Below are 13,749 nucleotides of genomic sequence, written 5' to 3'. Positions count from 1 at the left end.
TCCCGGTGGTGTGTACACTGAGGACTCCGGTAGAGAAGTGTCTGACCTACATTTAACAGTGCAAAGGCATGGAAATATGTCAAACTGCAAGGTTGAACAGAATTATATACATTATGTGGAACACAGAGCTTGAGCGTGGTCCCTAACTTGCACATGTTACATCAGATTGGACAAAGTAGTTGCTGCACTTTGGATAATGCTATTTTGGGGGTAGAGGTTGTCATTTTTAGCAGTGCATTAGTGCCTGTCAGATTGCATTTTCCTTGTTGTATGCTATTATTCATTACTTTAAAGTGTGCACTCAATCTGCCACGAGGAGTTTTCCTCTCCTCTTTAGCTTCTTGCAATCATTTCTCCTACAAGAAGAAATTCTAACCACACAAGAAAGCGAGACACTGGCGCAGAAGCATGGAGTGAGGGTAACCCTGAGGACAGAGTATTCCTTGGCATTTTAATCACTTCATTTACAGTCTCTCAGGGTATTCTGATGCAAATTATCTGAAAAGGTCACACTGCAAAGAGGGATATCTATTCTGTTCCAAACGGTATTTATTTATAAACAGGTCCAAACACTGACTAACCTGTGTATTAGTATTATTTAGTCATCACTGACCTTCATATAAAAAAAGGTTTTAGATCGAAAAGAGTTAAAATACCTAATTTGTCAGGTGACCACCCTTTTAGTAGCAGCTTCAGCACATCAAACCAGTTTCATATTTTCAATGAAAGGAGCCCCCATGTGGCCACTCGTGTTATTACAGCAAAAGCTTTCTAATCAAACAAAAGCTGGTGCGCTCACTGGCCACTTAGGTACATCTGCTCAACCGCTTGTTACTTCAGATATCTAATCAGGCAATCAAATGTCAGGGACTCAGTGCACATACACATGATCAAGACGACCTGACGTGATTTTAGTGAGTTATAACTTGTTAACCTGCATGTTTTATGAGAATTGACAGCCTGAAATACAGAAAATTTCCAGTGAGCAAAATGAAAATGCCCAGTCAATCAAAAGAAGTCATTCGGGTTTGAGTTGATAGGAAGGCAAATATAACCCAAATAAACTTTTATTACAAGCAAGGTATGCAGAAGAGCGTCCCAGAACACACAACAAACGGAAGCTGGAAGCAGATTGGCTACAGCAGCAAAGACTGCAGCAGGTCCCCACTCCTGTCAGCTAAGAGGAGGAAACTGAAGCTACAGTTTGCACAGACTCTACAATATTAGCAAAGCAGAGGAGTCTTTATTTCTGCTGTGACACTTGGATGATAGGCCCAGACATTTCAGGTCCCTGAGAACAAACTATGAGTTATTTAAACACCACAGTCTACCTGATTATTGCTGCTGTGTACCGATCTTCTGATGACTACTTCCAGGAGGAAAACACTTTTAGGGTGTGGTGAAATATCTCCAATGAATGTTACCAGCACCTTGTTGAACCTGCATCATGGAGAGTAAGGGCAGATTTCAAGACATAAAGGAGGTCCAACCTGGTACTAGCAAGATGTACAGATATAGATTTTTGCAATGGTCTTGGAGGAACATTGTCTCGCTTCACTGTGTACTGTACCACTGGACATGGTTGAAATGACAATGAAGCCACTTGACTTGATGTACCTAATAAAATGGCTATTGAATCAGATTTACTGACCCTGCATTTAGATTATTTACATTAAAATATAAAACCTTTGCATTATTTAATGAGTTGTACAAGTGAATAATTGAAGAATAAAACAAAACAAACAAAAAAAAAATCACTTGTTGGCTGCTTGACAGTAATGTTACAGCAAAGCCACTGGATGTCACCATGGACACTGCGTGTGTCAATTAACTATGTAAATATGTAACTTGTGTTCATCATATTTACTGCACTCACACTGGAAAACTGGCCCAGAGTCCTTAGTAATGAAATTCACAGATGTCAAAGCTACAAATATCAGCTTTTCCAACAGCTTCTACTCGGCAGCCTACAAAAACACAGCAGGTCATTCAGATCAGAAGGCTGGCTGCCAGCTATCTGACTTTTCACTCCTCGAGTGTTTTACAGAAACACTCAAACACCTGCTGGCTTCTTTCAAAGTCTAGAGTTTAAAAACATATGTTCAATTCAATTCTTTCAAAAACAAATAAACACAAAGACACATTTTTCCAATTTTTTCCAAACTTTATTTGATGACAATATACAAGAACATCTTGAGCACGGAGACCCTCCCTGGCTGTCTGGGATCACTGTGGGGAAGAAAAAAAAAAATCAATACCACAGCAAATTTAATTTAAACTACAGCAAAAGAAAACCTCACAGGGAGTTTCAGTAAGTTAGAAGAGTGCAAATAAAGACAAATGTTCACAAAAAAAAGTTGCATTTTTTGTTGGGACAGTTTAAATTCACACTTGAATGCAGTCTGAGTAAGACATTTTACTTGAAGAACATAATGTCCAGAGTAAAATTCACACATCGACAGGCTTTTAGTTGAGCTTCCTCCCACACAAAACAAGCTAAAACCCACATGCTACACTCTGCTTCTATTAACTACAGATATGCACTATCAAAGCAGTCTGTTCAAATCTAAGACAGAGTGGGAAAAGCCCACTGTAGCAGATAAAGTGGTAGAATGGGCTGGAGTAGTGGGAAAACACATAAGCTGGGAGTTTAAAAACACCATTGCGGGGGGTGAAAAACACTGAAGGAAAACTGCAGGGAAAATAAGGGATGACATGCACGGCAAAGCTCAGGTCTATCAGCGTCTGATGTGCAACACATTAGCACACCATGCTTGTTCTGCTTCTATACCTGCAGACTGACACTTCATTTCTGCAAAAGAAATCCATGGGAAGCAAAATCAAGAACAAAACATGGCACAAAAACGATGTTAACATGTTGAAAATTGAAACGTGGAATAGAAAAGAGCTCTGAATGGACCCGAGAGTTTTGACCAAGGCCAACAGACAGCACCACAGGCATGGCTGGACAGTGTCAATATTTTCCTAGCCAGCTGTGCTGTAGCTATTCCAGATGCAGTGAATTGGGCTAAAACACTGTCCAGCTGGGCTGTGACATTCAGAGATCTATTCTATGTGACTGATGCCAAAGAGGGTACAGAAGTATGCAGGGTTTCAAGAGATTACATAATCATTTAAGCACTACTTTGATTTATTGTTTGGGCGATTTCCTCGCTATGTTAACAGGTTTATAAAACTACAACACTATTAGTTTACAGTAGTACTTGTTAGTACTAGGAGAAGGGATGGGTAGTATTATGTATTAACCGGTGGGGTCAGATCCTTTCATATTGGATGAGTGTACATCCAAAGACAAAAGCACTACAGCTTTAGTGAAAAGATGGATCAGGGGTGGTGCAAAAGCAGGAGTTACTGAGCTACTGAATGTAACTCCTGGATTATCTGCACACTGCATTTAAGTCTATTTCTGGAAAGCATTTACCTTCTACAGTTTCCGAAGACAATGAGATATGATTGGAAAGATGACAAAGGAAATTAAAATAGCAGAAGAGTTGTGGAGAAACAAAGATTAGCAGGGTAGAATAAAAGGACAGGTGTGTAATGAAAATCAAGAAATACAGAGATTTCACAGTAGCTTGGATAATGGTCAAGACTATTTCCCCGTGGAAAACTATGAGGTTGGTCAACGAGTGCTCACGATACCTTTTTGCCAGCAGCGCCAACACTGGCCTTCTTGACGCCTCGTACTTTCTTCATTCTGTTCTTGCGTTCCTTGCGCTGTTTCCTGGAGGTCTTCTTTTTCTCATAGAGACCGTGCTGAGGACACAAAGACAAACGCATTTTATTTTACAGACTGTAAAAGAACATGGGAAACCTCGAGACTGTGAGAGGCTTTTAAAAAGACCCGTCAGAGTCAGAGCTATTAACGGTTTATATTTCGTAGTTAGTTTTTCATTTTATTTCATTCTCACTTTTTATTTTTAATAATTTAGTTTAATTTCGTTTCTAGAGTGGATTTTCTTGTTTCATTGTTCTTATTTTTATTAGTTCAAGTGTTAGTTTTTGTCTCTTTAAATACTACTGTATGACAATCACATGTCACAGGCAAAGTTTAGGAAACTCAGTGCAGGCATAAGAACTTTAAAAAAAAAAAGACTCAATAGACACATCCTTTTTAATAACAATGTTATCAAACTAAGAAAGGACATTTCCTCTATGTTCAAGGGCTGCTCTGCTAGAGTTCCACCAAAAACTTAAAATCAATCAAATGTAAAACTGTGTTCAGTATCTAGTTTACAGGAGGGCTGAACCAATTCACCGTTAGCACTTCTTTATCAGAGATACTATCATTATTACTAACAGGAACACATTTTCTTCTTTTAAATACAGGCTACTGCAAAAAATGAATTAGTGGTAGTTCAAGGCATCATTAAACTGTATGTCCACCCAATGGCTCTGACCCCACTGTTTTTAATACTCTCTGCTCCACTGCATGGCATACGATGGAGACGTCCTCAGAACTGATTCTGAAAATGCAACAGTGTTTTGCTGCTGTAGATCTTTTTTAGGCAGCATGTGTACTGAAGCTTGACTATCCTTACATGCTGAAAAGGACAGGAAACATCACACACACATAGGGCACAGCAAAACAACTAAGTGGAAGAGGGGGACTAGTGCAACTAGTTGGGGGTACGGAAGTACTTTGCGATGCTTCCTTGAAATACTGGTTGCTATTTTATTTGAGACAGCTTGCCACTGTAAAATCAGCTATGGTCCATGGTATATGGATGGTTAGTCTAATGCAATGTAGCCAACATTATACCTGTACAACGATTAGGAGGCCACTCAACAACCATCCTAATAGTTCAGTGTGTTTTAACATACTGTTAAAAATGTTTCAATAAATGGTCTGCTACAATCAAATCAGCAAACATCTTGATTTAAATACATGGGAGAACCTTTTTCCTTCTCCACGGTGCCATATTGGGTACAGAGAATTAGGCACTTCTCGTGATATTGGTTTCCTGAATCTCTGGTATCATGACTCAAGCAGGGTCTTCATAGCAAGGTGCTAACTATTTTGACAAACGCGTATCCTGATAAGTCAATAGAAGCCCCATCATTTTCCCTTTCTATATCTCTCCAACATACCGCATGTTTATATGCATCTACATGCAGAATATCAGCCAATATCCCTGTCACATTTTACTCTGTAAAAACATCAAATCTGGTACTAATCTGGCTCTAGTTCAAGATAATAAATACTACGTCCTAATGTCATCAAAACCTCTTCTCGGGTAAAATAATATTCCATAACATTACACTGGAGGTCCAGACTCGTGCAAAATTTGTGAGATGGCTGAGAGAACATACATCTCCTGCTCATATATACCAATTTCAACAGACAGCTCTCTGATTTTTGTATAGCCACTTGTGTTGACTTGACTTGGCAAAGTTATTCAAAACTCACCCTGGCCAGTCTGTGCTTGGGCTCATTCTTCTTGGCATAATCTAGGGAGTCGTACACCATGGCAAAGCCTGTTGTCTTGCCGCCACCAAACTGAGTCCTGAAGCCAAAGACGAAGACGACATCAGGGGTGGTCTTGTACATCTTGGCGAGCTTCTCCCTGATTTCAGTCTTTGGGACTGTGGCCTTGCCGGGATGGAGGACATCGACGACCTACAGAGAGGAAGGGCAGGCGATAAATGTGCTGCTTCAGGACTAGAGCTTAAGCTCGAGATGTGATCAACTATGAACATGAGAGCCCTTACCATTTGCTTCCTCTGAAGCAGTCGGTTTGTCATGAACTTGCGGGTCCTGACTGTTACAGTGTCGTTCTGAAGACGAAAAGAAATTATGCATTAGCAACGAGAAAACTGCTGTACTTGTAAGAGCCTCATAATAGTGAAGATAGAGGCTCACCTGTCTCACCCTACCTAAATACCACTATGTTGACATAACCGTTAAGTCCTCGACTCTCCTAACGTTTACACGGTGTGTTAACTTAGAAATAAAACAACTAATTGCTGTAAAGCCTATTTCTGTCCGTTACTGAAGTGTTCTTGTGGTACTTTAACAAACATGCTAGCCTAACGTGTGGGCCGCCATTAGTGTAATTATGCTAACGTTAGCTGCCATAGGTAGGACTGTAAGCTGCGCTACTTTGTGTTTATTTTCTAAATTAACGTATTATCTAAGCGTGTTAATGTGGCCATGTGGTGCACAGAAAACAATTTACAACGACTGGAAAGACGAGTGTAGCCTCTGGTGTGTGCAATATGCGGATCGACCTCAGTCAGACTAGCATCCTGACGGTATCTCTGAAATTTCTCTAAGATCGTTTCACACTACAACAATATCAACATTTTATTATAAAGCAGCTCTAAAGGATCACTTGGTCTGAGAGAAATGTGTGTTGGTGAACGGATGGCCTCGATGATCGACAGATTTTACTCGCAATTTTCACCACAAGACTCACCATCTTGACGCCGGCCTCGCTCAGGGACGTAGAAAAGGGGGAAGGACCAGCAGGCAACCGGATTAATGCCTGCACAAAATTTAGCGAGCATGTTACTCGTACTGCCTGATGGAAAAGATGATATCGGCGAAATTTTATTTTATTTCGGTTTCTAACAATATTTAATAAATGTGAAAACATTTTAATTACGCTACAAAGAAATAGAGCCTATTATATGATACTTTTAAAGAAAAATCCAGAACTTTCCTCACCATAAAAACATTTGGCGTTTGAGGTAAAAACTGTGGACGTTTGTTTCTGCCACTTAAAAAATTGTTTTTCATCGGAAAAAATACTTTTTTTCCATTTACAAATCAAAATTCTTGTTGCTATACAAAATATCGGGTTATTTTTAAAAAAAACAAACAGGTTCTTATCTCAAACGCTTAGATCATTAGCTCAAAAATTTTGACTTAATTTACATTTTAGATTCTCGGAGTTTTTAGTAATTTTCGCATTGGTTTGAGTAAGTCAGTCCAACAAAACTTGTTTTCAGTGAAGGAAACAAACTTCCAGAGTAAAATGACATAATGAACAACACTTCTGGCAGTTCTTCAGTTCACTAGACATCAATTCTCATTTTATAGTCATTAATTTTAAGAGATGGACAGAAAACACAACACAGCTAACAACATATTTTTTTTTTAATACTGTAACATACTGGGCTGAACCTTTTAGGTAGGACCAAATTGCTTTTTGATGAAAACATTTCATTTCCAAACTGCGCTGGAAAAAAGGACACTGTAAGTGCAGGTTTTTGTCAGGGTAACTCCAAACACACACCTCTTTTGGAGCTTCAAGATCCATCCACTTTAACAATGCCCATCCCCCTAAAAAAAAAAAAAAAAAAAAAAAAATAGGGAGATGACTATATAGTTTTTGGAGTAAAATTAGGGAATAGACTAAGTGTGTCGCTCAATTTCCAAACACAGTTTAAAAATATTTTTTTCTTTTTAAACCAAGTATAGGTCAGATTTGTTTCTATATGTACATACATATGTAGTTATTGAAGAGATTATGAAAGAGCAGTAACAGAGATAGGATTAAGTATTAAGCAGTTTTCCAAACATGTAAAGTGAGTGGTGCAGTGTTGTTGGTGGTAATTCAGTATCCTCCCTCTTGTTTATTATGCACTTTTGAAATAGAGCAATCAATTTACTTATGAACGTAAACACCAACAACACACCAAACACCATTTCTTTTTTTTTAAGAAAGTACGTTACATGCACTATTGTGTTAGATGGTAATAGGTGGTTGGCTAAACAACACTCAATGAATAAAAGACATAGGAAAATGTTTACAAGGGTGATCAGATAAGAAAGATCAACTTCAGCACACCTGTTTGCACGAGTGTGATTCTGCCTCTCCAAGTTGCCAAAACCACACACAAAGAAGAAAAATAAAGCCCCCAAAAAATCTTGTTTTTCCTTTGTTACAGAATTTTATTGATCTTGCAGCAACAGTGTCCACTGGCATTGGAGTCTCATTTAAAATAAACGTCATTTAAAAATCAGAACAAAAGATTACAGTAAAGTTGGTTTCAAATTTGTCTCTCAAAGCATAATATTAAGCCCTCTTTGTGAAACTGAAGTCACTGGAAAGAAATCTGCCGTGTAAATTATAATGCCGTAAAGACTTATCACAAAACATGGCCAGAATTAATAACGGCAAAAAGAAGAAAAAAAATAAAATAATCTGACAGACATCAGAGGTTCCAGTCTTACTGAGAAACAAACTTCATGTTGAGTCATTTACCGAATTCAGAGCTGCTACTTGGACAGAGTACAGTTAGCAGGTATGAATATGATTTGTGGTGTTAAAAAGAAAAAATATTATTTGAACATGAGTGTGCGGTACTCTCACATTGCCAACTTCAATATCCCATATTTACCATTGCACTTCAAAACTTCACAGCTGTTTGAGGATAGAAAAATGGCAAAGAAAATAAAAAGTATTCCTTTTGCTCAATTGCCAAGTACAATGTTACCTGTTCAATGTTGCAGTGAAAAAATAAACATCTGTTGGAAAGTACAAATTGATGACCAGGTATCTAGTTACTGCATTTCATGTAAAGTAAGGCATGGGCAGGCGTGACTCATGAGATGAACAAGGTAATCTAAAATGGGTTAAGGACACTGGGGGACAGATTTGTTGATTACAGCATCCATCAAGCCTGATGCAAACAGTTTGTTCTGGCTGCAATTCAACAGGCTTGACAGTGCCCATATCCAAACAAATTCACTCAGTACTAAGAAACCGTATTAAAAAATAAAATGCATATAAAACATCTGGACTATTTCAAGTTTTCCAAAATCTTGTATCGCACCAAAAACATCAGCAGGATATTAACCGTTTCCATGTTCTTCTAAATGTTTTTATCTGGTTTGGAAAGCTCCCAGCACATGGTGCCAAGTATCCTTCGATTTTATCAAATTATGAATGCAGAGCACCTGCCAACACAAGATCAAAGTGTAGTAAAAAAAAAAAAAAAAAAAAAAAAAAAAATAATAATAATAATAATTTTTTTGGCAGATGAGAAACATGAAAATAAAAATCACAGCGAGGCCACGGTCGTGATGAAATGAGTGGCTTTATATTGTTACACTGAAATGTAACTAAAATCAAAAGCTTGTTTGTCAGTTGCCAGGTTGAAACCTTACATAAGTGGGAAGTACAATCATTTTTTGATTAAAAACCGCTCAATCGCAGGCTAAAATTCATTTAAAAAAAAACAAACAAAAAAAACCAACAACAAACAAACAAAACAAAAAAACAAAACAAAACAAAACATAAAAGCCAAACAAACAAAAAAACAAAACATATCTTGGAAATTGGAAACTTGTGCACCCTTGTGTTGATAATGAAGAGTGAAGTCTTGGAATAGCATGAAATCTTCACCTAATTGAAAACACAGCATCCCTTTACAAACCATCACTGGAAACTAAAGAGTCCAACTGATAATAATAATAATAATAATAATAATAATAATAATAATAGACTGTGGGGCTTTTCAAGTAGTTTCAAAACAATTTAAAAAAAAAAAAAAAAAAAAAAAATCACTGAAATATCATGCTAACAAGGGTCTTCAAAACCAAAGACTGTGTGGAATTTCATATGTTTCGATTGATTCCGAGGCAAAGAAAAAAGAAAAAATTTAAAAAATAACCACTTCCTCTCCCAATTAACATGGATTATTTCCTGTTTTACGTCTCTGCTGGGGGACTCCCGAGAAATTGGACTAATTTGTTTGGGCATTCTGGGAGAAGCTCCCGTGTTGTGAAGTTAATTTGTACTGCAACTGGTAACCATGGAAATCTATTCAAATAAACCGAGTTTCCAGCAATGGCCAAACTGTACCTGTATGATAGACTGAATCCCCATGGTTTACACACATTACATCCAGCAGTGAGACAAAGAGCTAAAGAAGATGGCTGCCATGAGGGCTCACGACATTGGTTTCTACAAGCCAAGCCACTGGCACACGTGTTGCCAGGTTATTTCCTTTTGCTGGTGTGGTTCCAGTCGGTTAGATGTCCATTTCAAACTGAGCATCATCACCTTTAAAGCACAAAGAAAGGGGAACAGGACAAGTAGGTATTGAGATGTGTCTAGAAGAGGCAGATTAATTAATCAATATGTGGAACAGTGGATCTTTTACCAGTTGTAGGCTTCCCATCGTGGTTGGTGACGTGGTTGTTGGCTTCATTCTTCCGGTTCTCAGTCAGAACATTTAGACTGGTCACGCCAGGGATGACAGGCAGGTGAGCCGGTGGAGTCTGGGCAATGGGAGAATTGCGCCGATCCAGGAGGAACTTGCGGTCGTAGATGATCCGGGTTCCTGAAACGGGAAACATCAAGTTTCTGCTACCTTTCAAAGAGATGGTGAATATGGGTGCAGCTTAATTTGTTTAAAGGCAAAAGCCTGGTCTTCATCCACAGGGACCAGATTCAACTATATGCAATAACATTAGTGAAGCCAACTTCCTGCACATATTTCCCCATTAGGTTCTGAGTTTCCCTGTACACACTATTGTCTAATAATTTCTGAATAAACGTACTAAAATCTGCAGTCTTGATGGCCATGGTGACATCACAGTATTTGCATTCGTGGCTGACTCAAGATGCAGTTTGACCTTTTTCCTCTTCTCCATAGCAGGCAAACACAGGTGAAACTAATAACATTAACATCAGCTTGTTCACAATAACGGCAGCACAGGTCAAGTTGATTTCATCAGCAGCACCTGTGTGACTGATCAAATCAGCTGAGCTTCTTCAAATTTTAGTTTCACTTCTTCCTCTCAGGCGTTTTCTTCCTGCTCCTAAGAAACCCCATCTATTCATTATTCTAGCCTAAAACTAAATGTGCATTTAGAGTGTAGTTGAGCAGTTTCATTTCACTGTAAACTGACTGTCCTTTTGTGGTTGTAATGCTTAATACAGACATTTCCTGTACAAACCGTTTGCTGATAATGAAAGAAAAACAGTGCTGTGTAATCCTGCGCACTGTTTTTTTTTTGGAGACCTATAATGTAAATGTTCCTCTCTTTGCCTGTATCTGTGCTAAAGTCCATAAATGCAATAAATGTTACAGTCTACACAAAAAGGTCCAGATATATTTTTGTAGTGCATCTTTGAGATATTTTTGTTCGTTTCCCCAAAAATAATTAACACAATTCAGCAGCTACATACTGAACATAGAATACAGAAACAAAGTATCCAATATTGATAATATTGATATTAGGATCAAACCACCCACTTCTAGAAATGAATGCTTTAACAGAAAGTCTCTATGTAAGTACTATTACTATGCAGAATAAAGCATATCAGTGATGCCAGTCAGGCAGGAAAATTGTGTAAAATTGTCCTTATTGGAAAGGATCCTTTAGTGCGGGCATGTCAAACTCATTTTACATTGTGGGCCTCATTACAGCCCATTTTGATCTGAAATGGACCTGTGAAACTGCCCTTTCAGCAACTGAAAACAGTTCAACTACACATTTAATCTGCATTAAATATGAGAAAAATAAACAAATGCTCATTCTCAACAATACTTCTCTGTTTCTCTGCATGGTAAAGAAATGTTGCTGTAGTAAACGAAATAAATCTGTCAGCACAACTCTTTGGGCTTACATTGTAACAAATAAACGTGGAAATTTACAGAAGGTTCTGGTAGGCCCATACTGTGCTATAATTACAAAACCAAGTTTCTGTTCATTTACAGGACTTGTTTTACTGCAGACCTATTGTCAAAACATTTAATTCATTGTTTATCTGTTACTTAATCAATTGTACGTATACACTGACAAAGTGGAGATCTTTATGTGCAGAAAAAAACCTGTATAAAACTTATTAAAATACATTTAAAAGTCCAAAATTTATGCCCTCTTTCACATTTTCCATCGCCATCCAGTGGGCTGGATTGGAGTCTTTGCTGGGCCAATTCTGGCCCCTGGGCCTTATGTTTGGCAACCCTGCTTGAGTCCTTGTAGAAATCACATATCCAGTATTATGAACTGAAGCTAAAACATATGGAAGCTTGTTTCTGCCACTGAAAAACTAAATTTCTTGCGATCCATAAGTCAAAATATCGACTTAATAACTCATTTTGAAGTTAGTAACTTAATAAGTCAAAACTTCGACTTATGCATGAAAAAAAAATCCCAGTGGTGAAAACGAGCTTCCACAGAGACACGCCTTTACCTGTAATCTAACGATCATCAGATTTCTGCTTACCACCGCTGGCAAATGTAACAAGTACACCTTTATACACAGTTTCAGGTAACGATGCACTAATGGAATCTCTGCGTTGCCAACGAGCCAATCAGGCAGCAGCTAGAGCGCACGGGGGCGGGGCTAAGCTTTGTTTTTGTTTTCATCTGGATGACAAGGCAGCCTAGGCCAACACTGCCAGGCACAGTTGAAGCTTAGCTGAGACCACAAGCACCACCTCACTCCAAATTCCCCTCTTTCCCTACAAATCGACGACAAAGCAGGCGAGCTGCCCTCTCACCTCCAGGAGTGGTAGAGAATAAAGTGCCTCCGGGGGTGGTACAATAGTCATGAGGTAGCTGCGTTGTGTCGTTGATCAACACCGTCTTGGTCGGGATGGCCCTGCTCTCGCTAAGCTGACGACTGGTCGACATTTTTGTTTAGCGCTGATTTGGTGACAAATCCAGCAGCTACAGAAAACTGGGGTGTTTGTTTCCCGACGGACGGTGGAAACCCGGGCCGTTCCCCACTCTCGTATGTCTTCCCTAAAGCTTTCTTGTCTCTCCTTTCGTCCTCCCAGCCGTCAGCACCGTCCCCTCCCTCAGCAAGGCAGGAAGCACGACAAGCTGCGTCCGGATGTGAGGTCAGCCGTGCGAGGCGTCACTATCGGTTAAAACCTTTTTTTATACGTTAACAGGGAAACCTGTATGTTCTTCGGAAATCATGCATGCTGGCAAGAAATGGATGGACTTGTAGGTGTTTCTGTCATGCAACATAAAAAAACAAAAACAAATGGGGGGACATGGCTGTACATGCATGTAGAGTTTCCCCTTTCCTTGCTAAAAGTGAAAACATTATCTTTTATTTTATGAAAAAAGGGTTTAATAGCAGAATAGGAGGCGGTTATAATTAAAAATTTATTAAATAATTATAATAATTCTTAAAACTGAGTTTGGTGTTGCTATAAAATATGTACACATCCACGTTAATTTCTATTTTTAAGGTTTCTGAAGAGACAACTATGAGAAGGATGGCAGCAAACGTGAAAGGGAAGGTTTACAAGATGGTAGTGAGACGTGCTATGATGTATGGTTTGGAGATGTTAGCACTGAGAAAAAAAATATATTGGACAATAGGATGTTTATGATGGAGCTGGCAGGCAAGAGGAAAAGAGGACATCCATGAATCTTGTCCTCAGAAAAGATTCATGGATGTAGGGAAGGAGGACATGCAGAGGGTTGGTGTGATAGAGGGGGGTGCGAGGGAGATGATCTCCAAAACGAGCCATTGGAAGCTTTCTCATAGATGATCACTTTGGGATCATCTACTCCGCTTGCCTCAGAATTGAAGTGTAGTCGGAAGAGGGATTTTAAATCAACCTTTACAAAACACAGATATACCTTAAAGTTTCTGCGAGAATAGAAATAGAGAATAAAAGCTAGTAAAAGCAGTGTTTCTGGGTGCATCACTTGTTGGATGGAGGGCAGCTGGCAGCTGTATCTGGTCATAATGGGTCTGCTGTGTTAACCTCCTGGAGCTCAAAGCAGTGCAGAAGGTGTAG

General features: G+C 38.8%; 2 protein-coding genes across 5 annotated transcripts; both read right to left on the bottom strand.

Moving 5' to 3' along the window:
• Positions 1-2,143: 2,143 nt before the first annotated feature.
• Positions 2,144-7,297, bottom strand: rps24 (ribosomal protein S24). 4 transcript variants are annotated; one of them, XM_026190007.1, is made up of 8 exons: positions 7,263-7,297; positions 6,441-6,545; positions 5,734-5,799; positions 5,432-5,641; positions 3,664-3,777; positions 3,443-3,445; positions 2,792-2,812; positions 2,144-2,229 (listed from the first exon to the last, which is right to left on the bottom strand). In XM_026190007.1, exons 1-7 carry the CDS (start codon positions 7,284-7,286, stop codon positions 2,807-2,809), a joined length of 528 nt encoding a protein of 175 aa, XP_026045792.1. In that variant the 5' UTR covers positions 7,287-7,297; the 3' UTR covers positions 2,144-2,229; positions 2,792-2,806. The 4 variants fall into 4 exon arrangements, with proteins under 4 accessions (XP_026045792.1, XP_026045788.1, XP_026045790.1 ...); XM_026190003.1 differs by lacking the exon at positions 7,263-7,297 and having other exon boundaries at positions 6,441-6,656; XM_026190005.1 differs by lacking the exons at positions 3,443-3,445; positions 7,263-7,297 and having other exon boundaries at positions 6,441-6,656.
• A 1,954-nt stretch (positions 7,298-9,251) lies between these two features.
• eif4ebp2 (eukaryotic translation initiation factor 4E binding protein 2) lies at positions 9,252-12,831 on the bottom strand. Its single transcript, XM_026190008.1, has 3 exons — positions 12,490-12,831; positions 10,138-10,317; positions 9,252-10,037 (listed from the first exon to the last, which is right to left on the bottom strand). Exons 1-3 carry the CDS (start codon positions 12,620-12,622, stop codon positions 10,006-10,008), a joined length of 345 nt encoding a protein of 114 aa, XP_026045793.1. The 5' UTR covers positions 12,623-12,831; the 3' UTR covers positions 9,252-10,005.
• Positions 12,832-13,749: the final 918 nt, after the last annotated feature.

The sequence above is a fragment of the Astatotilapia calliptera genome, chromosome 13 (assembly GCF_900246225.1).
Source record: "Astatotilapia calliptera chromosome 13, fAstCal1.2, whole genome shotgun sequence".
NCBI lineage: Eukaryota > Metazoa > Chordata > Actinopteri > Cichliformes > Cichlidae > Astatotilapia > Astatotilapia calliptera.
The sequence above is the reverse complement of the archived record's forward strand: the minus strand, read 5'-3'. Positions and strand labels throughout refer to the sequence as shown.

Bases quoted from the DNA above. Each gene is read 5' to 3' on its own strand.
- rps24 (XM_026190003.1), bottom strand. From the start codon at position 6,620: ATGTTTTCACATTTATTAAATATTGTTAGAAACCGAAATAAAATAAAA. The intron at 5,800-6,440 runs GTGAGTCTTGTG...TTTCGTCTTCAG, and splicing joins GCGAGGCCGGCGTCAAGATG to AACGACACTGTAACAGTCAG. The intron at 5,642-5,733 runs GTAAGGGCTCTC...TCCTCTCTGTAG, and splicing joins TGCTTCAGAGGAAGCAAATG to GTCGTCGATGTCCTCCATCC.
- eif4ebp2 (XM_026190008.1), bottom strand. From the start codon at position 12,622: ATGTCGACCAGTCGTCAGCTTAGCGAGAGCAGGGCCATCCCGACCAAG. The intron at 10,318-12,489 runs GTGAGAGGGCAG...TTCCCGTTTCAG, and splicing joins ATTCTCTACCACTCCTGGAG to GAACCCGGATCATCTACGAC. The intron at 10,038-10,137 runs GTAAAAGATCCA...TGTGCTTTAAAG, and splicing joins CGATGGGAAGCCTACAACTG to GTGATGATGCTCAGTTTGAA.